The 26,136-nt window shown below is 45.9% G+C and overlaps 1 protein-coding gene across 2 annotated transcripts in view; it reads right to left on the bottom strand.

Moving 5' to 3' along the window:
- Positions 1–3,576: 3,576 nt before the first annotated feature.
- Positions 3,577–26,136, bottom strand: part of SV2B (synaptic vesicle glycoprotein 2B) — a 144,353-nt gene continuing 121,793 nt past the window's right edge. Inside the window, exons 9-12 of one of the 2 annotated variants that reach the window (XM_030190442.1) lie at positions 16,567–16,700; positions 14,861–15,061; positions 8,909–9,068; positions 3,577–3,760 (exon numbers count right to left, since the gene is read on the bottom strand). In XM_030190442.1, coding sequence (XP_030046302.1) covers positions 3,577–3,760; positions 8,909–9,068; positions 14,861–15,061; positions 16,567–16,700 — 679 coding nt within the window. The remainder of the gene's footprint in view (positions 3,761–8,908; positions 9,069–14,860; positions 15,062–16,566; positions 16,701–26,136) is intronic. The other variant, XM_030190443.1, reaches the window with a different exon arrangement.

The raw sequence follows: 26,136 nt of genomic DNA, 5'->3' as shown, positions 1-26,136 counted from the left end.
TATCTTTAAAATAAAGCATGGCACCTGAAGATTGGAGGGCGGCCAATGTAACACCAATTTTAACAAGGGTTCCAGAGGTGATCCTGCAAAATATAGACCAGTGAGCCTGATGACAAAATTACTGAGCATATACATAAGCATGGATTAATGAGACAAAGCCAACATGGATTTAGTCAAGGGAAATCTTGCCTCACCAATCTACTACATTTCTTTGAAGGAGTGAATAACCATGGATAAAAGTGAGCCAGTCGATACTGTGTATGTGGATTTTCAAAAAGCATTTGACAAAATACCTCATGAAAGACTCCTGAGAAAATTAGAATGTGAATTAAGAGCTGATTAAAACATAGAAAACAGAGAGTAGATTTAAATGTTTGAGAGATGGGAATAACTTGTGAGCTAATTAAATTTGCTGATGAAACAAAGCTATTCAAAGTTGTTAAATCGCAAGAGGATTGTGAAAAATTGCAGGCGGACCTTATGAGACTGGGAGACTGGGCATCCAAATGGCAGATCACGTTTAATGTGAGCAAGTGCAAATTTATGTATGTGGGAAAGAGGAGCCCAAGCTATAGCTACATAATTCAAGGTTCCACATTAGGAGTCACTGCCCAGGAAAAGGATCTTACATAAGTATATATCTTATATAATATAAGTATTGCCATACTGGGACAGACCAAAGGTCCATCAAGCCCAGCATCCTGTTTCCAACAGTGGCCAATCCAGGTCACAAATACCTGGCAAGATCCCAAAAAAGTACAAAACATTTGTGGAAATAGTGGATCTTGTTGTCATCGTTGATCATACAATGAGATCCTCTGCTCAGTGTGCAGTGGCAGCTAAGAAAGCAAATAGAATGTTAGGAATTATTAGGAAAGGGATGGAAAACAAAAATGGTATGGCTGCACCTCGAATACTGTGTGCAATTCTGGTCAATGCATCTCAAAAAAGATATAGCAGAATTAGAGAAGGGCGACGAAAACGATAAGGGGGATGAGACGTCTTCCTTATGAGGAAAGGCTAAAAGCAGCTAGGACTCTTCAGCTTGGAGTAGAGAAGGCTGAAGGGATATATGATAGAGATCTATAAAATACTGAATAGAGTGAAACAGGTAAACGTGAATCACTTGTTTATTCCTTCCAAAAATACTAGGACTAGGGGGCACACAATGAAGCTACTAAGTAGTAAATTTAAAACAAACTGGAGAAAATATTTCTTCACTCAATGTGTAAATAAACTCTGGAATTCATTGTCAGAGAATGGGGTAAAAGCAGTAGCTTAGCAGGGTTTAAAAAAGGTTTGGATAATTTCCTAAAAGAAAAGTCCTAAAGCCATTATTAAGATGGACTTGGGAAAATCCACTGCTTATTTCTAGGATAAGAAGAATAAAATCTATTTTACTGTATTGAGATCTTCCCAGGTACATGTGACCTGGATTGGCCACTGTTGGAAACAGGATACTGGGCTATGGAAATGCTTATGTTCTTATGACCACTGGGCCACAACTTAGCACCCCATGCTCCCAAGCACTAAGAAAAGCACAGCTTGCAAGGTTGATCACCAGTTGCATTATTCATATACCTCGGGAGTGACTAAGCTGAGATACTGCAGGTTAGTTACTTCCGTGAGAAATTAAGGTGCGGTAAAAGTCTGCCTTTTACTGCACCTTCATAACTACCCCCCTTAGATGGCTATAAGCATCTATGCCAACATTGCTAAAATTTGACACAGATAGAGTACCTTTGACATCATTTTCCTATGTAGTATGGCTAATATGCAGGTAAAGTCCTGCAGGTACTAGATACAATATAAGATTTAAGACATAAGACAATTTCCCACCTATTTACACTGCATAATATTTACAGATTTGGTTTATAGGATGATAATGTCAATTTTCAACTTCTGAAAAATAATGGGTTTCAAAAACTCCTTAGAGTCACCAATTTCCTAAATTGTACACAGGTTGAATAGAATCTCACTGAGCAGTTTGAACAATAAAATCACACTGTGGATAAGAATGGGTTTCTTTAAGCCTTGCAATTAGTTTTATAAAGCTCAGGGCCTTTTTTGGTATCATTAATAATACTATCTCTTAACTACATAGATCCAAGATCTTAGTAAACAATACATACATTAAATAGATCGGAATGCAGAGCTTTAGAGTCTCCTGGTGTTATAACTCCGTAACTGTAAAGTTTGCTCCTTATGAAATGTCGGATGGATCTGTAAGTCCAAAGGAGTAGGGAAAAAAGACGGCCCTTCTAAAGCAAACCACGGAACTAAACGTTTGTTGAATATAGTATTTATTTGTTCTCGATACACTCATACACTTAGAAGACATAAATTCCTGCCTCAGAAGTCTTTGGAAATGTACAAAAGTGAATTTAGGGGCCCTTTTACTAAGCTGCGTAAGCGCCTACGCGTGCCCAATGCGTGCCACAATGGAGTTACCGCATGGCTACTGCGCGGCTCTTGTGGTAATTTCATTTTTGATGCACGTCCGAAAAGCGCAGCCGAAAGCTCATTTTTATTTTCAGTTATCGGACGCGCGCCAAGTGGCATTTGGCGCGCGTAGGTCATTACTGCCCAGTTACCGCATGAGACTTCACTGCCAGGTCAATGGCTGGTGGTAAGGTCGCAGACCCAAAATGGACGCGTGGCAATTTTGATTTTGCTGCACGTCCATTTTCGGCAAAAATTTTTATAAAGGCCTTTTTTTTACAGGCGCACTGAAAAACGGATTGGCGCGCACCCAAAACCCATGCCTACACTACCGCAAGCCATTTTTCAGCGCACCTTAGTAAAAGGACTCCTAAGTGTAATGCCACGAAATCAACTCGCAATAACTTTGTTGTGCCTAAGTGGTTCAGAGCACTCTTTACGTTTCTCCATTTACACTTAATTTCCAAAGATTTCTGAGGCAGGCATTTATGCCGAAACACAGTCTAGTGTCGAGTCTTCTAAGTGTATGAGTGATTTGACAACAAACAAATACTATATTCAACAGACTTTTGTGGCTTGCTTTTGAAGAGCCATCTTTTTTCCCAACTCCTTTGAACTTCTCGGTGTACAGCCGTAGGGACGCCTGTGTTCCTCCTCCTTTGGTGGTTCCTTTTGGGGATGGATCTGTAAACAACTGATACTGCATTGTCCTGTGGGGATCTTTACTCTAAAAGGTTTCATGTTGAGATACTTGCTTTGACACTAGTTGGCCAACACTATTCTATTCCTTGGGTTTTTCTCCATAGATGAGATAGCAGCAATGCTGTAACTGGATCTCTGTGTAATAATTTGGATTTTTAACCCATCTTTCTAATTAATGCTCATGGTGGCTTACAGCATTATTAGTGAATCATATACAGTTAAGTCCCTGCCCACACAGAGCTTACAATCTAAAGGAGTACCTGAAGAAATGGAAGATACATTGACTTGCCCAAGGCCACATGGAGTATCATTATCAGGGAAGGTGGGATATAAAAACCCTGGCTTCCTTTGGCTTTCAACACATTGCTGTAACCACTCGGCCATGCTCCTCCATGTATGTGTCCAGGTGGTGCTTTGTTCTTCCTCGGATTCCTACATCAGAACTTGTTCTCGAGTTTCTGGTAATCGAAGAGCGATTAAGCCTCCTCCTACCAGGGCAGATGATGCAAGAAGAATGGGAATCACTTTCGTTATGCCTACAAACGAGGCAAAAATGGAATTTCCAAGGACAGCGGCAAATTTGCAAAACCCATTCAGAATGCCAAAGGCTGTTGCTCTGTGGAAGAGAAGACAGGTAGGGTGACCTTGGATTAGATCTGAAGATATCAGTCAAAAGAGAGTGAGTTAAATCATTTGGGGGAAAAAAAAGCATAACACCTAAAACCAAATCGTGATAAAAAGCAGTATTTGATGTGGCTGTTTATTCTGCACTTAAAAGATTTAAAGATAAAAAGGGCAATTCTCTAACTGTGCGGGTAGGTTATAGTAACATACATAGTAACATAGTAGATGACGGCAGAAAAAGACCTGCGCGGTCCATCCAGTCTGCCCAAGAAATGTGCCACTTTTTTGTGTATACCTTACCTTGATTTGTACCTGTCTTTTTCAGGGCACAGACCGTACAAGTCTGCCCAGCACTATCCCTGCCTCCCACCTTCGGCTCTGGCACAGACCGTATAAGTCTGCCTAGCACTATCCCCGCCTCCCAACCACCAGCCCCGCCTCCCACTACCGGCTCTGTTATCCAATCTCGGCTAAGCTCCTGAGGATCCATTTCTTCTGAACAGGATTCCTTTATGTTTATCCCACGCATGTTTGAATTCCGTTACTGCATGCATAAGTGCTGAGATAATTAGAACTAATGCATGAATGTGCACTATGTATGATTCTATAAGGGACATAAGTGTATTTGCATGTAACGGCATGGTGGCATACACATGGGTGGAATATGGGCTGGGCATGGGCGTGTCTACCATTTAGGCATATAACTTAGAGTACTGTAAGTTACACACATAACACGTGGCACTTGGGCTTGCCCAGTTATGCCTGCCATTGACTTGAATTAAAGTGAGTATGCGTAACTTTGGGCCTGTTTTACTGAGCGGCGGTAAGCCCAACCCGGGTTTACTGCTCGCTAAACAGGAAGTACCGCAGCAGCCCAGCAGTTCTTCCCACCCCTAGCATGCCGTCATATCCGCACTGCCCGGTTACCCGGTTACCACCAGGTTAGCCTGGGAGCCCTTACTGCCACCTCAATGGTCCATCTAGCCCAGTATTCTGTTTTCCAAACGGTGGCCAAGCCAGGTCACCGCACTTCAAGAGGCAGATGATTATTTAGATTGTAACCTCTTTGAGCAGGGACTGTCTTTCTTCTATGTTTGTGCAGCGCTGCGTATGCCTTGTAGCACTATAGAAGTGATAAGTAGTAGTAGTAGTCTCTTGTAACCAGAGCTAATATTGTGATGTCATAATGCCTCAGTCCACCAATAAGAGCCAACCTCATCAGTGATGTCACAATGGCTTGATTGTCCTATACTTGGCTTACTTTTATTACATAGCTCTTTGAGCAGGGACTGTCTTTCTTCTATGTTTGTGCAGCGCTGCGTATGCCTTGTAGCGCTATAGAAATGCTAAATAGTAGTAGTAGTAGTAGTAGTATTTCAATATTAGTGCTGCAGATCTGAAATATCTGGAGGCTATAAGGATCTCATAGACGGTTGATTAGTTTGATGATGCCTCATGTTAAATTTACTGTTGTGAATTTGATATAGTTCACATAACACATTTGTTTTCTACCATTGACGCTCATTGAAAACACTTCTTCCTGGTTATGTAATTGATGATTTCTGTTTTTTTTAGTGTTTTTTGGTTTTTTTCCCCTTGTTGTAATGATTAGACGATTTGGGTTTCTGCCAGGTACTTGCGACCTGGCTTGGCCCCTGTTTGGAAAACAGAATACTGGGCTAGATGGATCATTGGTCTGACCCGGTATATGGCTACTCTTATGTTCTTAAAACAGGAAGAGAACCTGCATACTCCTTAACGGCAATGCACTGACGTCTCTGGGTGATCCGGTGGTCACCGATCCTCTTCAATCTAATGATGACCCCACTAGCCAAGTCCTTATCCAACCAAGGCTTTAACCCCTTCATCTATGCAGACGATGTCACACTATACATTCCTTACAAATCTAAACTGACAGAAATCACCAACGAAATCAAGAACAGCTTGAGCATCATGGACTCTTGGGCAAATGCATTTCAACTAAAACTCAATAAAGAAAAAAACACACTGTCTCATCCTCTCATCCCAACACAGCGCGGACAACCCCACAACTATCAACACCCCAGATTACACCCTCCCTATCTCAGACAGCAACTTAACACTAGAGAGCCAAAAAACATGCAAAACAAAGAACAGTGGCGTTCCTGGCGTGGATGGCACCCGGGGCGGATTGCCGATGTACCTCCCCCCCCCCCGGGTGCAGCGCGCCCCCCCTGCTAAATGACACCTCCCCCCCATCCAGCGAAATGACACCCCCCTTGGGTGCATGCCGCGGGGGGGGGGGGGGGTGCCGCGGCACACGCCTGCTCCGAGTTCGCTAACTTCGCTCGTTCGCTGCAGCTCCCTCTGCCCTGGAACAGGAAGTAACCTGTTCCAGGGCAGAGGGAGCTGCAGCGAATGAGCGAAGTTAGCGAACTCGGAGCAGGCGCGCACCGCGGCACCCCCCAGTGGCGTGCACCCGGGGCGGACCGCCCCCAACGCCCCCCCTTGGTACGCCACTGACAAAGAATAGAAAACAAATCAAACATTTATGCCCTGTGCATGTCCTTAACTTGTACCTGTATACAATTTATTATACAGTGACCCATTTCAAGGCCCTGTTTGAAGGCCAACTTATAATACATTTTCAACTAATGCAAAATATATCTTTTATGTGTGAAAAATCTGGTGAACAACTCTAGTGTAGTAACAGGGGGTGTGCAGCCCAAAACATTTTATTTTGGGGGTCCTGTTTACTAAGCAGCGTTATAGGCACGTTAATGTTTTTAACGCGTGTTAACCATGTACACGCGTTAACCAAGTTATGTGCCTACAATATCCCTATAGGCGCCTACATGGTTAGCACACGCGCTAAGTGTAGGCACACTAAAAACAATAACGCACTTTAGTAAACAGGGCACTTGGTTAGTTTCCCCTTCTTTTTTTATTGTTTTATTTTAGGGGCAATGTCAGGAAGATTACACAGTCTTCAGAAGGTGTGTGCCCTGTTCTGTGGAAAGAAAAAATACATTCCCACTGATTCTGTAAAGGTCACCAAAAATTATGTGTCCAAATTCAAGCGCAGCTTCAATTTGCATGCCCAATTTAACAAGCAAATATTGGCACTAATTAGATTTAATTGGGACTAATGTGTGTAAATTTAGGCGTGGAATCTGTATGTAAATTTTCCAAAAAAAGGGGGGTGGAAATGGAAGGGTCACAGGCATTTTGGGGTGGAACGGGGGCGTGGTTTTGACTTACCCACATAATTATAAAATATGGTTTGCTCTGCGCATAAATTTAGGTGCGGGTATTTGCACCACTTGTTCGTTGGTGCAAATGACGGCACCTAAATCTACACGTTACCTCTCCAGTTACATGTTATGCTATAAACTGCGCTGAACTTTAGGCGTGGCTTATAGAATACTGCTTAAGTGGGTATATTTCAGCACCAATTTTTTTTTTAGGCACCATATATAGAATCTAGCCCATTATTTACAACACAGGAAAGAAAACTACAATTTTGGGAGGTTTCCTGTCATTTCGGGCAGAAAACATGGGCATAGAGGACCAGATTCTATAAATGGTGTTGTTTTCCACACCAAACTCTGGGTGCCAGACTTACGTCTGCTGGAATTCCTGGTGCCCAACTTGGGTACAGAGACCCCGTATGCCATAACACTACCCAATTTTCTTTGGAATGCCCCTGACCCCAGGGGCATAGCCAGACTTTGGCGGGAGGGGGGTCCAGAGCCCGAGGTGAGGGCACAATTTAGCCCCCCCCCCGGCGCCGCCAACCCCCCCGCCATTGCCGACCTCCCCCCCACCGCCGCCACCACCAACAACAACTTTGACCCCCCTGGCCGACGACCCTCTCAACCCATCTCCTGCCACCAACCCACCCCCGCCGCCGCCATCGCCTACCTTTGCTGGCGGGGGACCCCAACCCCCGCCAGCCGAGGTCCTCTTCTTCCGGCGCAAGGCTTCGTTCTGTTTCTGTGAGTCTGACGTTGTGCATGTACAGTGTGCAGGACGTCAGACTCAGAAACTGAACGAAGCCTTGCGCCGGAAGAAGAGGACCTCGGCTGGCGGGGGTTGGGGTCCCCCACCAGCAAAGGTAGGCGACGGCGGATTGGCCCAGCATTGAATATCTGGGTTTAACACCGGCAGCGGACAGCAAACGCGCTGCCGGCTGAATATCAGACCCTATATATTTACATTTTAACTGTAATTCTATAGAGGGGCACCTATATTTAGGTACTAAAAATGCACCTCTTTGGAACCTATTTCTATAAAGAAAGTAAGCATCTAGTGTAATAGGACAGGCTACAAAATTAGTAAGCGGTCTTGAACACAAAAAATATGGGGACAGGCTTATGAACCTCAACACGTATACGCTCGAAGAGAGGAGGGAGAGAGGAGACATGATAGAGGCGTTTAAATATCTCAAGGGCATTTATGTACAGGAAGTGAGCCTTTTTCAACTGAAGGAGAGCTTTGGGACGAGGGGGCATACGATGAAGTTAAGAGGGAATAGGCTTAGGAGTAACCTAAGGAAGTATTATTTCACAGAAAGGCTGGTGGAGGCATGGAATGGCCTCCCGGTGGAGGTTGTGGAGTCGAGGACTGTGTCAGAATTTAAGAAGGCACGGGATAAGCATGTGGGATTGATTAGGAAAAGGGTTAGGAGTTACAGAGGATGGGCAGACTGGATGGGCTATATGGCCTTTATCTGCTGTCATGTTTCTATGTTTCTATAATGTGCCAATATTTTAGATACAACTACTTACACCAGTCATTGAGCTTGCAACCAGACTGTTAAAGAATGCATGTACGTAACAGTATTTAATAACGTGTGCATGTAAATGATCTCACTGTCCAAACTTCACCCATGGGAACGCCCACCTACAAAGAGTGTGCCATCGAATAAGAGATATGTACTTGCAGAAAATGGTCAAGTATGCATGTATGTGATAGCACACTCACATACATGACTAAAAACCCGGCATTTCTAAATCAAGGCGGTTCCGTATAAAATTACTTTCCATGGGTACTTCTTCCAAAGTGGGTCCCAACTTTTACACACTGGGTACAGGTTGACCTAAATGTTAGGTCAAAGAATGGGGAGGGAGGAAAATAAAGCCAAGCTCTGCAGATTTACCTCTTATCTGTAGGATAGAGCTCAATTGTGATCACCTCCAGAGCATTCCAGGCTGCGATATTTGTTCCGCAAAATAGGCATTGCCAGCCAATCAAAGCAGCCTCACTGTTGCCGAAAAACAGGAAGAAGCAGCACACTGCTGATATCATCATTGATCCGCCTGTGAAGAAATAATAAAATGGAATCAGTTAAATATCATTTATCCATCATTTATTAAAAGTTGATATACTGCCTGGCTTAAGGCCTCGTTTACAAAGCCGCGGCAGCGATTCCCGCACAGCAAATGAGAGGAAGCCCATAGGAATTGAATAGGCTTCCTCTCATTTACCACGCAGGAATCGCTATCGTGGCTTCGAAAAAGAGACCCTTAATCCAGAAGCAGCAGAAAAACTTCTCTTTTCCAGTGTCGATCTCCATTGAAAAACATAATGTGGAAGAAAATGAATCAGTGGGCAGCGTGCCAATCTCCGCTTCCCCAGCTCAACATGTATCACACTGGATTACCAACTTGGAACTTCTGAAACAGCACCAGAATTGATGCCTAGCCTCTTACTTACTACAATTCAACTCTTGCCTTTTCTTTTGTAATTCAGGATGAGTTACATTCTTGCTGACCTCCTTCCAGTCTGCTCTTTTACTTGCCAAACAGGATTATTACATCCAGTTGACATACCCTCGATGTCTCTTTGCCGCACTGAACTCTCTCCTCAAAGTGCCTTCACCTCCAACTCCCTCTTCACTTTCTCCCCAGACTCTGGCTGAGTACTTTCATAATAAGGTTCACAAGATTAAACTTGAATTCTCAACCAGGTCACCTCCACCTCTCCTTCCCTTAGTCCATTCTCTCAACCCTCCAACCCCTACCTCCTTTTCTGAAATCACTGAAAAGGAAACTACATATCTTCTTTCCTCCTCGAAACTAACTACCTGTTCCTCCAATCTTATTCCCACCCATCTACTTAACACTATCTCTCCTACTGTCATCCCTTTTATCTGTCATATCCTCAATCTTTCACTTTCCACTTCGACTGTTCCTGATGCCTTCAAACATGCCGTAGTCACACCACTCCTTAAAAAACCTTCATTGGACCCTACCTGTCTTTCCAACTATCACCCTATCTCCCTCCTCCCTTTCCTATCCAAGATACTTGAACGTGCGAAGAAATGCAAAGTGATGCATTTAGGGAGTAGAAACCCACGAGAGACTTATGTGTTAGGCGGTGAGAGTCTGATAGGTACTGAGGGGGAGAGGGATCTTGGGGTGATAGTATCCGAGGATCTGAAGGCAACGAAACAGTGTGACAAGGCGGTGGCTGTAGCGAGAAGGTTGCTAGGCTGTATAGAGAGAGGTGTGATCAGCAGAAGAAAGGAAGTGTTGATGCCCCTGTACAAGTCGTTGGTGAGGCCCCACCTGGAGTATTGTGTTCAGTTTTGGAGGCCGTACCTTGCGAAGAATGTTAAAAAAATGGAAGCGGTGCAAAGAAAAGCTACGAGAATGGTATGGGATTTGCGTTCCAAGACGTATGAACAAAGACTTGCTGACCTGAACATGTATACCCTGGAGGAAAGGAGGAACAGGGGTGATTTGATACAGATGTTCAAATACTTGAAAGGTATTAATCCGCAAAAAAATCTTTTCCGGAGATGGGAAGGCGGTAGAACGAGAGGACATGAAATGAGATTGAAGGGGGGCAGACTCAAAAAAGATGTCAGGAAGTATTTTTTCATGGAGAGGGTGGTGGATGCTTGGAATGCCCTCCCGCGGGAGGTGGTGGAGATGAAAACGGTAATGGAATTCAAACATGCGTGGGATGTGCATAAAGGAATCCTGTGCAGTAGGAATGGATCCTCAGAAGCTTAGCCGACATTGGGTGGCGGAGCAGGTGGGGGAAGAGAGGTTGGTGGTTGGGAGGCGAGGATAGTGGAGGGCAGACTTATACGGTCCGTGCCAGAGCCGGTGATGGGAGGTGGGACTGGTGGTTGGGAGGCGGGAAATACTGCTGGGCAGACTTGTAGGGTCTGTGCCCTGAAAAAGGCAGGTACAAATCAAGGTAAGGTATACCCATATGAGTTTATCTTGTTGGGCAGACTGGATGGACCATGCAGGTCTTTTTCTGCCGTCATCTACTATGTTACTATGTTACTATGTGCTGTTCACCGCCATTGCCTTGACTTTCTTTCCTCTCAAGCTATTCTTGATCCACTTCAATCTGGCTTTCACCCCCTTCATTCCACTGAAACAGCACTTGCTAAAGTGTCCAATGACCTGTTTCTGGCCAGATCCAAAGGCCTCTATTCTATCCTCATCCTTCTCGATCTACCTGCTGCTTTTGACACTGTTGATCAGAGCCTACTCCATGATACACTGTCCTCACTTGGATTTCAGGGCTCTGTTCTTTTCTGGTTTTCTTCTTATCTCTCCCATCGTAATTTTAGTGTATACTCTGGTGGATCCTCCTCCACTTCTATCCCACTGTCAGTTGGTGTACCTCAGGGATCTGTCCTGGGACCTCTTCTTTTCTCCATCTGTACTTCTTCCCTTGGTACTCTGATCTCATCCCATGGTTTTTAGTACCATCTTTACGCTGATGACTCTCAGATCTACCACTCCACACCAGAAATCTCAGCAGGAATTCAGGCCAAAGTATCAGCTTGCCTGTCATTGCCGCCTGGATGTCTCACCGCCATCTGAAACTAAGCATGACCAAGACTGAGCTTCTTATCCTTCCCCCTAAACCAACCTCTCCTCTTCCCCCATTCTCTATTTCTGTGGATAACACTCTCATCCTTCCTGACCTTGGAGTCATCTTCGACTCCTCTCTCTCCTTCTCTGCACATATTCAGCAGACTGCTAAAACCTGTTGTTTCTTTCTCTACAACATCAGCAAAATTCACCCTTACCTTTCTGAGCACACTACCAGAACCCTCATCCATACTCTTATCACCTCTCGCTTACACTATTGCAACTTGCTTCTCACAGGTCTCCCACGTAGCCATCTCTCTCCTCTTCAATCTGTTCAAAATTTTGCTGCACGACTAATATTCCGCCAGTGTCGTTATGCTCATATTAGCCCTCTCCTCAAGTCACTTCACTGGCTTCCTATTCCTTTTCCGCATACAGTTCAAACTCCTCTTATTGACTTATAAGTGTATTCACTCTGCAGCTCCTCAGTACCTCTCCACTCTCATCTCTCCCTACACTCCTCCCCGGGAAATCTCTAGGTAAATCTCTCTTATCTGCACTCTTCCCCTCCACTGCTAACTCCAGACTCTGTTCCTTTTATCTTGCTGCACCATATGCCTGGAATAAACTGCCTGCGCCGGTCCATCAAGCTCCATCTCTGGCCGTCTTCAAATCTAGGCTAAAAGCCCACATTTTTTATGCTGCTTTGAACTCCTAACCCTTACTCACTTGTTCAGTACCCTTATTTTATCATCCCCACCTTAGCAATTCCATCTCTTATTTGTCCTGTTTGTCTGTCCTAATTAGATTGTAAGCTCTGTCGAGCAGGGACTGTCTCTTCATTTCCAGTGTACAGTGCTGCGTACATCTAGTAGCGCTATAGAAATGATAAGTAGTAGTAGTATTGTCCTGTCCAAAGAAGGCCTTAAAGTCTAAGGGCTAGGGGTATCTTTTACTAAAGCTTAGCTCGAGTTATCTGCAGTAGCGCCCATAGAAATAAAATGGGTCCTGCTGCAGAAAACTCGAGCTAAGCTTTAGTAAAAGACACCCTAAATTTACTAATGTGCATTACTGCACATTAAAGGATAAATTCAATATATGTAGCTAAAAGTTAGATGCCAAAAAAACTGGGCACTAAGTTAGTATTCTAATGGCAGAGTTGCACATCAAATCCGTTATAGAACATTAACAATAAATCCGCAGTTATAAGGCAAACTTTAGACATGACTGCCTATTCTACGTCTATGGCTGGTGTAAACAGTGGCACTTAAATGCAGCAGTTGGGCATGTAAATGCAGCCGTTCTATGAAGTAAACACAAGAATACTCAGAATGCCCTGACAGGCCCAGGACCCTCCTACGTTAATATCCCCTTTGTATTTTCACCTGAGAGAAGTTAGGCGCAGTCCAGCTGATATTCAGCGCTATTTAACAGGCCACAATAGCTGCTGATTGGTTAAAGAGCGCTTAACTGGCTATCCCCCGCTAAATATCCCTGACATTTCCTATATCGTTGCAAACAGCAGCCCATCCCCCATAAAATGTATCAAATTTCCTTTGGCTTCCCAGAAAGTCTAGAGGTAATACAGTTAGGTCAACAGAGGTTTGATGTAGGTTCACAGAAATCCTCATCACATTTTTATGAACAAAATTCACCAAACTGAACAAACTCAAGAAATTATTTTGGCCTTGTTAAATTAGTTTGCACACCTTAATTCAGGAGGCTTCATTTCTTGACTTAGCTGTGAATTTTAAACTACATTTTCTATGGTGTAAATTTCCTGCCACAGGACTGTCCACTACATCACAGTGGCGTAGCCACAGGTGGGCTGGGGTGGGCCAGGGCCCACCCACATAGGGCTCAGGCCCACCCAACAGTAATACACATTTAGCAGTAGCTGGTGGGGGATCCCAATCTCTGCTAGCTGAAGACTTCCCCCTGATGGTTATGAAAACGCTACTTTCCACGATACCGGCACCTGCACATTCTCAGTTTTCAGCGCCTGCCTGCTGCAGACTGCCAAGGTGGAGAGAAACATTTTTCCTCCAGCTATTTTTTTGGTGGGGTGGAGAACACTTGGTGCCCACCCACTTCTTGCCTAGGCCCACCCAAAATCTGCTGTCTGGCTACGCCCCTGCTACATCATCCTTTGTAGTTATGGTAGGGCTAGAGAAACTTCTAGCTAAAATAGGCAGGAGCCTATAGTACCACAATTTGGGGGGGGGGGGGGGGGGGGGGGGGGGTTGGAGGCAGATCCAGGACCTAGAACCTCACCTTGTGTTGCTGCTTCCATCTCCCCCATGCTATTCTCACTCTCACTCACAGCTGACATCCCTCCCTCACTGGAGAAGCCAGTCTCAAAGTATAAGCCCTGAGATGGGTGTGGCTCATGCCATGAGATTGGCTCTACACTGGAAAAAAGCAGGAGTTGTATTGAACACTCCTTCTCCTACAAGTTAGAAGGATGAACACCAGCCACAAAAGAGAATGAGAATGGTGACATCACAGTTTTGAGGCCACAAAGGGAGGAAAGAGGTTACCGAAAAGGGCAAGAGTGGGTAGAAGCACAAGGGCCTGTAGCTGTTGCCCTTCCAACTTATGGGCACTCTAGGGACTCAACTACGTTGCCTAGTGCTTTCATCAACCCTGCTCCTACTAAAGTGAAGTACTGCTGGGAAGGAGAAACGCTTATGTGCAGGTGAGGCAGGGCCTTTAGAGCCTCCTGCCATGTGGGAAGGAGCATCAGCCCCATTGGAGATGGGAGAGGGTAGGGCAGGACAGGAGGGGAAAAAGGAACATAGTGAGGAAGAGGAAGAGAGAGCAAAATGATGAGATACACAAGGCTGAAAATTCACCTAGAGTGCTTAAAAAAATTGGGAAGTATTATTTGACAATGTGGAAGTCCAGCTGGTACCATAAATCACCAGTAACAGAAAGACCTCAGCAGAACAGGCAGCTTAGAGCACCAGTCAAGCCCCGTTGTCCTATGGCTCTAATTATAGTATAGAAGAATTTTACATTAGATAATTCAGCTTCTAGAGGAGTTAATTCCCTTTTCTAGCTTCACACATAGACTAGCATTGTAACGCCCCCAAATAAGGAACTTACCCAGCTCCGCCTAAGAAATCTAAAAATAAGGACATTCACTGATGGACATAGACCAGGGACTGATCAGAAACATGGGTATCTGTAGTCAAAGTCAATCTTTTTCTTTTTTTGTGGCCTTCTCTCAGAGGCCTTGCTCTTTATGACTCTGTTAACCCACTCACCAATCATCTTTAACCTTCCAACTTTATCCATGAGTAAGGCTGAGATGATGTTGCCAGGTAGAACAGACAGACTTCCCAAGAAGCTTACTAAGTAGATAAGAAAGTCGTTTTCTTGTTCAAAATCAAGATGGCAGCCTTTTTTCATATGATTAAAATTACTGTTCTTGATTTTGCAATCAATGAACTTATACTCGTAGAAATCTGGATTTAAAAAAATGGAACAAGCAAAACAATTTATTTATATATCTATGCCACTAAACTAAAATTCAAAGTGATGTACAACAAACATATGACATAATCAAAATATAACTACACGGACTCATATAATATAAAACACATTAGACAAACATCACTCCTAACCTGAGTGAAAACAAAATGGGCCAATATTCAAAGCTCTTTAAGTAGGCAGGAGAGTCTCCTGCCCAGTTAAATCGCTTGGGGCCAGCTAACTGCAGATATTCTGCAGCACTTAACTGGATACTGCCATTGAATATCAGCAATGACCACCCCCATGCTGTACGGATAGCGCTGGGGTAATCTGGGGGTGGAGTCTAGGTGGGGCTGGCACTTATCTAAGCAACAGTGATATTCAGTGCCAATGCCTGGAAAGCTAACTGGGCAGATAGGACCACGTAAAAAGCAGTCCTATCTTTGGCCAGTTAGCTCTCTAGGAACCAGCACTGAATATCAGCCAGTGCCTGGATAACTTCTGGGTAGCAGCCTAGCATGGATCTTCTTCCAATGTTCCCCCAGCACCATTCCTCCTCCAAACCCCCCCACAAGAGTTAATAGCCTGTTCTCAACCCCCCCCCCCCCTCCCAAGAGTAGCCCTTCCTAGAACTCCTAACTAGGAGTCCTTCTCCTGAGCTCCACCTACCCATCCGTAGGCCTCCCAGGCCTACCTTTGTATCCTAGGTTGTATCCATGACAACCTAGGGAGGTTGTCAGGGCACTAGTGAACCCTGCTTGCTTATGCAAGTCCCAGCCAATATTCATGTATGCCCTGGTTGAATATTGGCCAAGACCTACATAAGAGATGTTGACCAGCACATCTCCAGACAGCCCTGGATATTCAATGCCAGTGTTTGGACATGGTCTGGCATTGAATATCTAGGCCTTCTTCAGCCGGTGTTTTCAGTAAACCTTGGCCAACAGAATATAACTTACGGGCAGGCTGATAATAGTCAAAACCTTGGTAAAGTATGATGGTGCAGATTCATGTAAGGGCCCCTCCCAAATTTTAATCTCACATGCTCAGTAATGGTCAGCCAATGCAGTGCGCAAAGACTAAACATATTTCCCAGTGGCTCCAGCACAGCACAGATTCTAAACTGAAAGATCTACCTCTGTTTTAGCTGATGCCCATTCGCTCTAGCATTATCTTTCTGTGGCCTGGGTGAGAGGTCCAGATAAGGCTCTTATCTGACATGAGCCTAGTAGCAGTTATTATGGATTTTACATTCAGAAGTCTATGTGATCACAGATCAATATTCAAGTAAGTGATGAAATGGAAATAATTGTTCTTCCACTATTATTACAACAGTGAATTTCTCACACCTGTCAAACCTTCGTTGTGTACAAGTCTTTAACGAAGCGAGCGCACTCAAGCTTTATTCCACGCTACAAACCTAAAGAGCTTGTGATCAACCTAAGTTGATGAAGACATGCCCATGCACACTTTGACATACTAGAATGAGGTGGGGTACCTGTGTCATTGAAATCCGTGGATAAAATAGTGCAATTTTTAAAGGTGGTCTCACTGGCTGTAACATTTTCAAAGTAGCAGTCTTGAAACAGACAATCCTCAAAAATAACAGACTTAAATTTCATGTTATGGAACCTGCAAAACAGATATCTTGTAAATAAGGGATCAAAGGCTATGATTATGTGAGGTATGTCTTGTGCCATCACTACAAAGCCTTACCATTGGGTTAGACTTTCTTTGGCTAGTAGTAGAGTATTGTCTAGAACAGTGTTTCCCAAGTCTGGTCCTGGAGTACCCCTTGCCCGTCAGGTTTTCAGGATATCCACAATGAATATGCAAGAAACAGATTTACATATAATGAAGGCAGTGTATGCAAATCTAGTTCATGCATATTCATTGTGGTTATCCTGAAAACCTGACGGGCAAGGGGTACTCCAGGACTGGACTTGGGAAACACTGGTCTAGCGAAGATGACACAAAAAAAAAATGTCTCTTGACAATGCTTGATTAGTCCAGATTTATCATGCGACTTAAAAGACTCAACATGGCTGTGTTTCGGCCAATCGACCTGCCTCAGGAGTCTTTGCAGTCTAAATTAAAACTTCTAATGTAAACAATAAAAACATCAAAGTGAGAATAAAATACATACATTTAAAGGAAAAACTGCAAGAATGACACAATCAAGAAAATGGTACTTTTAAACAGCAATAAAATTAAAATCAAGATAAACGAAAAACCCATGTACAGGTGCAGTAAAACCACTTTTTACTTCAGCTTAGTAAAAAGACCCCTATTTTCCTAAAAGTAGTTATCAGTTATTTTTTTTATTTATTTATGTATTATTTTTACACATATTTATCTACTGCAATCTAAAGCATTGAGCAGTTTACAAGACCATATGACATAATAATAAAAATACAATTAGGTTTTAATCAATAAATACCAATAAAACACCCTTGATGAAAAAAATGTAAATAGTCCCCCCAATATTCAGCCTGCGGCAGTCAATGTTTTTAAATGCTGAGAGCTGTGGGCTGATTTATACTCATATGTTCAATGCTGGGCTGTGTTCTGACCCCTGTATTGAATATCAGGGCATATCCAGGCAAGCACAGGCCATCAACTCTTATGTGGGTCCCGGCCGATATTCAGCCGTGATCTGGATAAGACACTTATGTGGGTCCTGACTGAATATTACGTGCACACAAGTGTCCACATATAAGGGGATCTATCATGTGGCAGGTCTTCCAACCCCTTCCCCCAAGCCTGACCCACCCCACTAGCCTAGTGGTTAGTGCAGCAGACTCTGATCCTGGGGAACTGGGTTCAATTCCCAATGCAGCTCCTTGTGACTCTGGGCAAGTCACTCCATTGTCCCAGGTACAAATAAGTACCTGTATATAATATGTAAACCACTTTGAATGTAGTTGGGAAAAACCACAGAAAGGCAGTATATAAGTCCCATTCCCTTTCTCTTTCCCCCCTTCTAAGCTTCAACCCCCCCCCCCCCCCCCAGTTCCTATCTCCTCCATACTCCCACCCCCTGTTTCAATCCCCCAATTCCTTTCCCCCATGGATCCCTTGCCAGCCCCAAGACTTAACCAGAGGAGTCTCTCCTGCCCACTTAAATTGTTTTTTTTTTTTGTTACATTTGTACCCCGCGCTTTCCCACTCATGGCAGGCTCAATGCGGCTTACATGGGGCAATGGAGGGTTAAGTGACTTGCCCAGAGTCACAAGGAGCTGCCTGTGCCTGAAGTGGGAATTGAACTCAGTTCCTCAGGACCAAAGTCCACCACCCTAACCACTAGGCCACTTTTGCTACTATTGGAGATGCTACATGGAATGTTGCTATTCCACTAGCAACATTCCATGTACAAGTCAGCCCTTGCAGATCACCAATGTGGCCGCGTAGGCTTCTACATGGAATGTGGAATAGCAACATTCCATGTAGAATCTCCAATAGTAGCAACATTCCATGTAGAATCTCCAATAGTATCTATTTTATTTTTGTTACATTTGTACCCCGTGCTTTCCCACTCATGGCAGGCTCAATGCGGCAGGCAATGGAGGGTTAAGTGACTTGCCCAGAGTCACAAGGAGCTGCCTGTGCCTGAAGTGGGAATTGAACTCAGTTCCTCAGGACCAAAGTCCACCACCCTAACCACTAGGCCACTTTTGCTACTATTGGAGATTCTACATGGAATGTTGCTATTCCACTAGCAACGTTCCATGTAGAAGTCGGCCCTTGCAGATCACCAATATGGCCGCGCAGGCTTCTGCTTCTGTGAGTCTGACGTCCTGCACGTACGTGCAGGACGTCAGACTCACAGAAACAGAAGCCTGCGCAGCCTTCTATATGGAATGTTGCTAGTGGAATAGCAACATTCCATGTAGAATCTCCAATAGTAGCAACATTCCATGTAGAATCTCCAATAGTATCTATTTTATTTTTGTTACATTTGTACCCTGCGCTTTCCCACTCATGGCAGGCTCAATGCGGCTTACAAGGGGCAATGGAGGGTTAAGTGACTTGCCCAGAGTCACAAGGAGCTGCCTGTGCCTGAAGTGGGAATTGAACTCAGTTCCCCAGGACCAAAGTCCACCACCCTAACCACTAGGCCACTCCTCCACATCAACCAATTTATGCCTAAATTTATAAGTTATAAACACCTAGAACTTGAAGCCCTAAATACAATGCATGAATAAATACATCAAATTTTAAAACAGAAAGTCAAATAAAAGCAAAGGAATAATCAAACCAAAATAAAATAAAAACTGACTGCTCATATATTATACTTTATAGTTTATTTGAGTTTGCTATACCGCCATTAACTAACTTGCAGATCACAGCGGTGTACACTTCTAAAACAAAATAAAGACAGAAAGGAACTACAATATAATAGCACAGATTCAAAGAACTCAATCACTCAAGATAACTCAAGATATAGTGGAATTAGAAAAGGTACAGAGAAGGGTGACGAAAATGGTAAAGGGGATGGGATGACTTCACTATGAGGAAAGGCTGAAGCATCTAGGGCTCTTCAGCTTGGAGAAGAGACAGCTGAGGGGAAATATGATAGAGGTCCATAAAATAATGAGTGGAGTGGAACGGGTAGACGTGAATCGTTTGTTTATTCTTTCAAAAAATACTAGGACTAGGAGGCATGCGATGAAGCTACAAAGTAGTAAATTTAATACGAATCAGAGAAAATCTTTCTTAACTCAACGTGTAATTAAACTCTGGAATTCGTTGCCAGAGAATGTGGTAAAGGTGGTTAGCTTAGCGGGGTTTTAAAAGGGTCTGGACGGATTCCTAAAGGAAAAGTCCACAGACCATTATTAAGTTGACTTGGGAAAATCCACTGCTTATTTCTGGGATAAGCAGCATAAAATGTATTGAGCTTTTCTGGGATCTTGCCAGGTATTTGTGACCTGGATTGGCCACTGTTGGAAAAGACTATGGAGATTAGTTGATAAAATTTGCTTTTTATATTTTTATTTTGCCTAACACTAACCTACGATTCCTCCTTTAAACCCCAATCTTTAAGTTCCCAAAGCACAGTGACGTCGCGAGGGCAGCTGACACCCGGGGCGGGTCGCCGCTGCGCACGCCCCCCCCGGGTGCAGCGCGACGCACCCTCCCCCCTCCGTAGCGCAACACCCCCCTGCCCCGCCCCACCCGCGAGAACATACCTGGAAGGCGGTGAGGGGCGGGTGGGAGGGCCAATCTGCCGAGAGCACGCCGCAGGGGGGGTGTCGGCGCCTCGCTGGTTCCTTGCTCTCTCTGCCCCGGAACAGGAAGTAACCTGTTCTGGGGCAGAGAGAGCAAGGAACCAGCGAGGCGCCGACACCCCCCAGCGGTGTGCACCCGGGGCGGACCGCCCCACCGCCCCCCCCTTCCTACGCCACTGCCAAAGCACAAAGCAAAATAGCGTTCACTTACCAGAGAAATGTTCTCTTCTCAGAAATCAAACTCGGGTATACATATAAAGTATCACATACCATGTAAAATGAGTTTATCTTGTTGGGCAGACTGGATGGACCGTACAGGTCTTTATCTTCCGTCATTTACTATGTTATTATGTTACTATCTTACTGTTAAGTTTTTCTCAGGGTGGGGAAATGGGATGATGGAGGAAGAAGGGAGCAAAGATAGCAAAAGTTCCAGCACTCTGGAGAAGCAGACAGCTTTACAAATATTTCTCTCTCTCTCTCTTTCTCTCTCTAGAAGGATATTAATTTACCAAAGGACAATCACAAGATTATCAAAACACAGTATAATACAAACACAACATGAAACCAAAAATAATTTCTTTGCAATGAAAAGAGAGAATAGATGAAGGAGTCACATATTAAGGCAGCTTTACGACAAGCCTAAACCCCCCACATAAGACGTATTCTCTATATAACCATTAATTGAAAAGTCTACAAAAAGTAAATTACCAAATGTAATTTCTAAAAATCTCCTCCAGATGTCAGTATAATACCAGGAAAGTAGAAATCTATCTGCAACCATTACATCCTTCCAAGTGCTATGACTCTCTCTCTCTCTCTCTCTCTCTCTCTCTCTCTCTCTCTCAGTAGCGTAGCCAGAGTTTAATTTTTAGATGGGCCTGGAGGTGGACTGAGTGGGCACAGGCCTCGCATTTCCTCTCCACCCGCTACCCCCCCCCCCCCCGCCCACCGCCGCTGCATTTCCTCTCCATCCGCCCGCCGCCGCATTTCCTCTCCACCCGCTACCCCCCACAACAGCCCCCTGCACATGGTCAGTTCTGGTCATTTTTACTGACCTGAAGCGCCGTTCTCCCTCCAGCACCGGCGATTCCCATAGCCAGTCTTCTGCCAGCGCGCGTCGTTGGAGCCTCTTCTTAGGCGCATCCTGCCTACTCTGCAACTTCCTGTTTTCCGCAAAGGTGGGACACAGGAAGTTGCAGAGTAGGCGGGGCATGCCTGAGAAGAGGCCCTGACGACACGCGCTGGCAGAAGGCTGGCTATGCGAATCACCGTTGCTGCTGGAGGGAGAACGGCGCTTCAGGGCAGTAAAAGTGAGCAGACCACGCGGACGGGGAGAGCGGGCAAAAGAGGCTGGGCAGGCCTGGAGCAAAAGTGGCTCGGCCTGGGCCCACCCATGGCTACGCCCCTGCTCTCTCTCTCTCTCTCTCTGTCTCTCTCTCTCTCTCTCATTGCCCTTAGCAGCTTAGGGGATCTTTTGCTGCATGTGCAATAAGTTTTTGCATTGATCGCAAATTCACAGCATAAATTAAAGTATGATTAGTGCAAAGGTCTGTTGGGGGTGTACCCAGAGTGTTCTCTACTAAACAGAACAGTTCTTTACTCTGCATTATGGATGCACTTACAGCACAATTCTGTAACTGGGTGCCTAGAGGCAGTGGCGTTCCTAGGGGGGGGGGGCGGTAGGTGCGGTCCGCCCCGGGTGTACGCCACTGGGGGGGTGCCGCGCGCCTGTCCTCCGTTGTTCCATGCTTCTTCTCTGCCTCGGAACAGGTTACTTCCTGTTCCGGGGCAGAGAAGAAGCATGGAACAACGGAGGACAGGCGCGCGCGCGCGCGGCACCCCCCCAGCGGCGTGCACCCGGGGGGGGTTCCTTCGCGGGGGGGTGTCTTTCGCCGGGGGGGTCCGTGCTGCATCCGGGGGGGCGCTGCACCCGGGGGCGGGGCGCATCGGCGATCCGCCCCGGGTGTCAGCCCCCCTAGGAACGCCACTGCCTAGAGGGCACCTGATAGGAACCTATTCTTAAAAGGAACGTAGATAGGAGTGGCCTAGGAGTGGTTAGGGTGGTGGACTTTGGTACTGGGGAACTGAGGAACTGAGTTGGATTCCCACTTCAGGCTCAGGCAGCTCCTTGTGACTCTGGGCAAGTCACTTAACCCTCCATTGCCGCATTGAGCCTGCCATGAGTGGGAAAGCAAGGGGTACAAATGTAACAAAAATAAAATAGATACTATTGGAGATTCTACATGGAATGTTGCTACTATTGGAGATTCTACATGGAATGTTGCTATTCCACTAGCAACATTCCATGTAGAAGGCTGCGCAGGCTTCTGTTTCTGTGAGTCTGACGTCCTGCACGTACGTGCAGGACGTCAGACTCACAGAAGCAGAAGCCTGCGCGGCCACATTGGTGATCTGCAAGGGCCGACATCTACATGGAATGTCGCTAGTGGAATAGCAACATTAACATTCCATGTAGAATATCCAATAGTAGCAACATTCCATGTAGAATCTCAAATAGTAGCCACTGTGGAGGAGTGGCCTAGTGGTTAGGGTGGTGGACTTTAGTCCTGGGGAACTGAGGAACTCAGTTCGACTCCCACTTCAGGCACAGGCAGCTCCTTGTGACTCTGGGCAAGTCACTTAACCCTCCATTGCCCCATGTAAGCCGCATTGAGCCTGCCATGAGTGGGAAAGCGCAGGGTACAAATGTAACCAAAAAAACAAACAAACCTACTTATCTTTGCAGAATACTAGCCTCACAGGTGAAATATGTGCCTAGAATTTAGGAACGGGCATTCATGCCAGCCATAAAGCTGGTGTACGTGTTGGTTGCCTAGATGTCAGAAATGTTTCATCATGATGTCCCACAAGAATCCCCGCAGCAGAAGAGGGGGGTCCAGAAGTACACAATTCCAATAAAAGCGAAACGAAGCACAAAAGAGCCTTCAAGGTTGGAACAACGGTTTCAAACTTTAATAAAAGAGACCCGACACGGCGGTTTAGTTGATTAGCTGCTATGCTCTGAATCACTCGTGACGGTCTGCTGTAGCGAGTCTACAAAAAACGCAATTGAAACGTCTAATTTGCATTCAGGGTGTGCTTTTTTTTTTTTACCCCTGAGGCAGGCGCCTGGAGCACCGAAACACAGCCCCTGTTGGATCTCTTTTATTAAAGTTTGCGCTGTTGTTCCAACCTTGGAGGCTCTTTTGTGCTTTGTTTCACTTCTACAAGAATCCCAATCTGATTTCAGAAAAGGTCATAGTACGGAGACTGTCCCAGCCACCTTATCATCCGAGCTTAGGCAAGGAGTTAGCTTGGGTGGGAAGGTTCTTTTGATGCAGGATGATCTCTCTAGTGCATTCGATCATTCTGTACTGTTCTACAGTGGTTTAAGGGTTTTCTGACTAGTAGAAGTTATAAAGTAAAGATGAAAGGATCTTATTCCAGGGCCGCCGAGAGACTGGGCCGGGCCCGCGACAAGGCCGCCCCCGGGCCCCCGGCCCCGCCCCCACTGCCACCCCCCAGGTTGTCGCTGCCCCCCCCTGAGGGGGGCCCGGCGCCACAGTCCCACCCACCTCCGCTATCGGGCCGGACCCCTTCCACCTGAACCTCCGCCAGCAGAAGTGCTGTCTTCTGACTCCGGCATGCGCGGCCCACACAGACGCGCTCCTGTCAGCTGATCTTCGCTGTACTCTGCAGGGCTTCTGTGCGTCTGACGTCCTGCACGTGCAGAGTACAGCGAAGATCGGCTGACAGGAGCGCGTCTGTGTGGGCCGCGCACGCCGGAGTCAGAAGACAGCACTTCTGCTGGTGGGGGTTCGGGTGGAAGGGGCCCGGTGGCGGGTGGGACTGTGGCGCCGGGCCCCCCTTGGAGGTCCGGGCCCCGGGAATTTTGTCCCCCCTGTCCTCCCCTCTCGGCGGCCCTGTCTTATTCCACTGAATAGAGTCCGAATTGTGGAGTGCCTCAGGGCTCACCCTTGTCCCCCATTCTTTTTAACTTAATTATGGCACCTCTGGTTTCTAAAAGTTTAATGTATGCAGACGATATAACAGTTTCCAATCCTTTTGAAGGCCATCTGTCGACTGTTCTCGTTACTGCAACTAAGGGGATAAATATAATAGAAGACTGGGCAACCACCTTTAGACTTAAAATGAATAAGGACAAAACTAAGTTCATAGTCTTCGGCAGTAAATACAATATGTTGAATGAGAAAAGTTTGTATTGATAATATTAACTTTCCACTGGAATCTGCTTTTAAAATCTTGGGAGTAATCTTTGACAGGTGTCTTATGCTTGAAGAGCAGGTACAGGCTGTAGCTCTTACAGTATTTATTTATTTATTTATTTTATGGCATTTGTATCCCACATTACCCCACCTCTTTGCAGGCTCAATGTGGCTTACAATTCAACATGGATACTGGAAATAGCAGTGAATATACATTTGGTTTACAGAGGGTTTTGTGTTACATGGTGGTGAAATCAACAGAGACATACAGCTTTATGGTTTACTAGTAAAAAAGGCCCGTTTCTGACACAAATGAAACGGGCGCTAGCAAGGTTTTCCTCGGAGTGTGTATGTTTGGGAGAGTGTATGCGAGAGTGACTGTTTGAGAGTCAGAGTGAAAGTGTGAGCCCTGCCCTCCCAATCCATGGCCATCCATGTTACTCTGTCACCTGCCCCCTCTATTCATCCCTATCCAGCATTTCCCCTCTCTGCCTGAGGCCTGCCCTTCTAATCCATGGCCATCCATGTTACTCTGTCACCTGGCCCCTCCATTCATCCCTATCCAGCAATTCCCCTCTCTGCCTGAGGCCTGCCCTGCAATCCATATCTATCCATGCCCATCTGTCCCCTCCATTCATCCCTATCCAGCAATTCCCCTCTCCCTGAGTCCTGCCCTTCCAATCCATGCCCATCCATGCTCATCTGTCACCTGGCCCCTCCATTTTTCCCTATCCAGCATTTCCCCTCTCTGCCTGAGGCCTGCCCTGCAATCCATATCCATCCATGCCCATCTGTCCCCTCCATTCATCCCTATCCAGCAATTCCCCTCTCCCTGAGTCCTGCCCTTCCAATCCATGCCCATCCATGCTCATCTGTCACCTGGCCCCTCCATTTTCCCTATCCAGCAATTGCCCTCTCTCCCTGAGGCCTGCCCTCCCAATCCATGGCCATCCATGCTCCTCTGTCCCCTGCCGCCTCCATTCATCCCTATCCAGCAATTCCCCTCTCTCCCTGAGTCCTGCCCTCCCACTGCTCTTCCAATCCATGTCCATCCATGCTCCTCTGTCACCTGGCCCCTCCATTCATCCCTATCCAGCAATTGCCCTCTCTCCCTGAGGCCTGCCCTGCAATCCATATCCATCCATGCCCATCTGTCCCCTCTATTCATCCCTATCCAGCAATTTCCCTCTCTCCCTGAGTCCTGCCCTCCCAATCCATGCCCATCCATGCTCCTCTGTCCCCTGCCCCCTCCATTCATCCATTTCCAGCAATTCCCCTCTCTCCCTGAGCCCTGCCCTCCCAATCCATGCCCATCCATGCTCCTCTGTCCCCTGCCGCCTCCATTCATCCTTTTCCAGCAAGTCCCCTCTCTCCCTTCCATGCTCCTCTCTCTCCCATGTCCCAGCCTGGCCCGCCCTCTTCTCCCCCCCCCCTTCGCATCCATGCCCCCCCCCCCCCCCCCTTCGCATCCATGCATCCCTTTGGTTTTTTTTTCTTCTTTTTAAATTTACCTCCGTGGCGGTTCCGGCAGCGAAGCGTCAGGGAAGGAGGCAGCGCTCCTGACATCTAGCTTTTCCTTCGCTGTGTTCCGCCTTCTTTTGAGGGTTA

The sequence above is a fragment of the Microcaecilia unicolor genome, chromosome 1, assembly GCF_901765095.1.
Source record: "Microcaecilia unicolor chromosome 1, aMicUni1.1, whole genome shotgun sequence".
Taxonomy (NCBI): Eukaryota; Metazoa; Chordata; class Amphibia; order Gymnophiona; family Siphonopidae; genus Microcaecilia; species Microcaecilia unicolor.
This window is presented reverse-complemented; position numbering and strand designations above follow the sequence as displayed.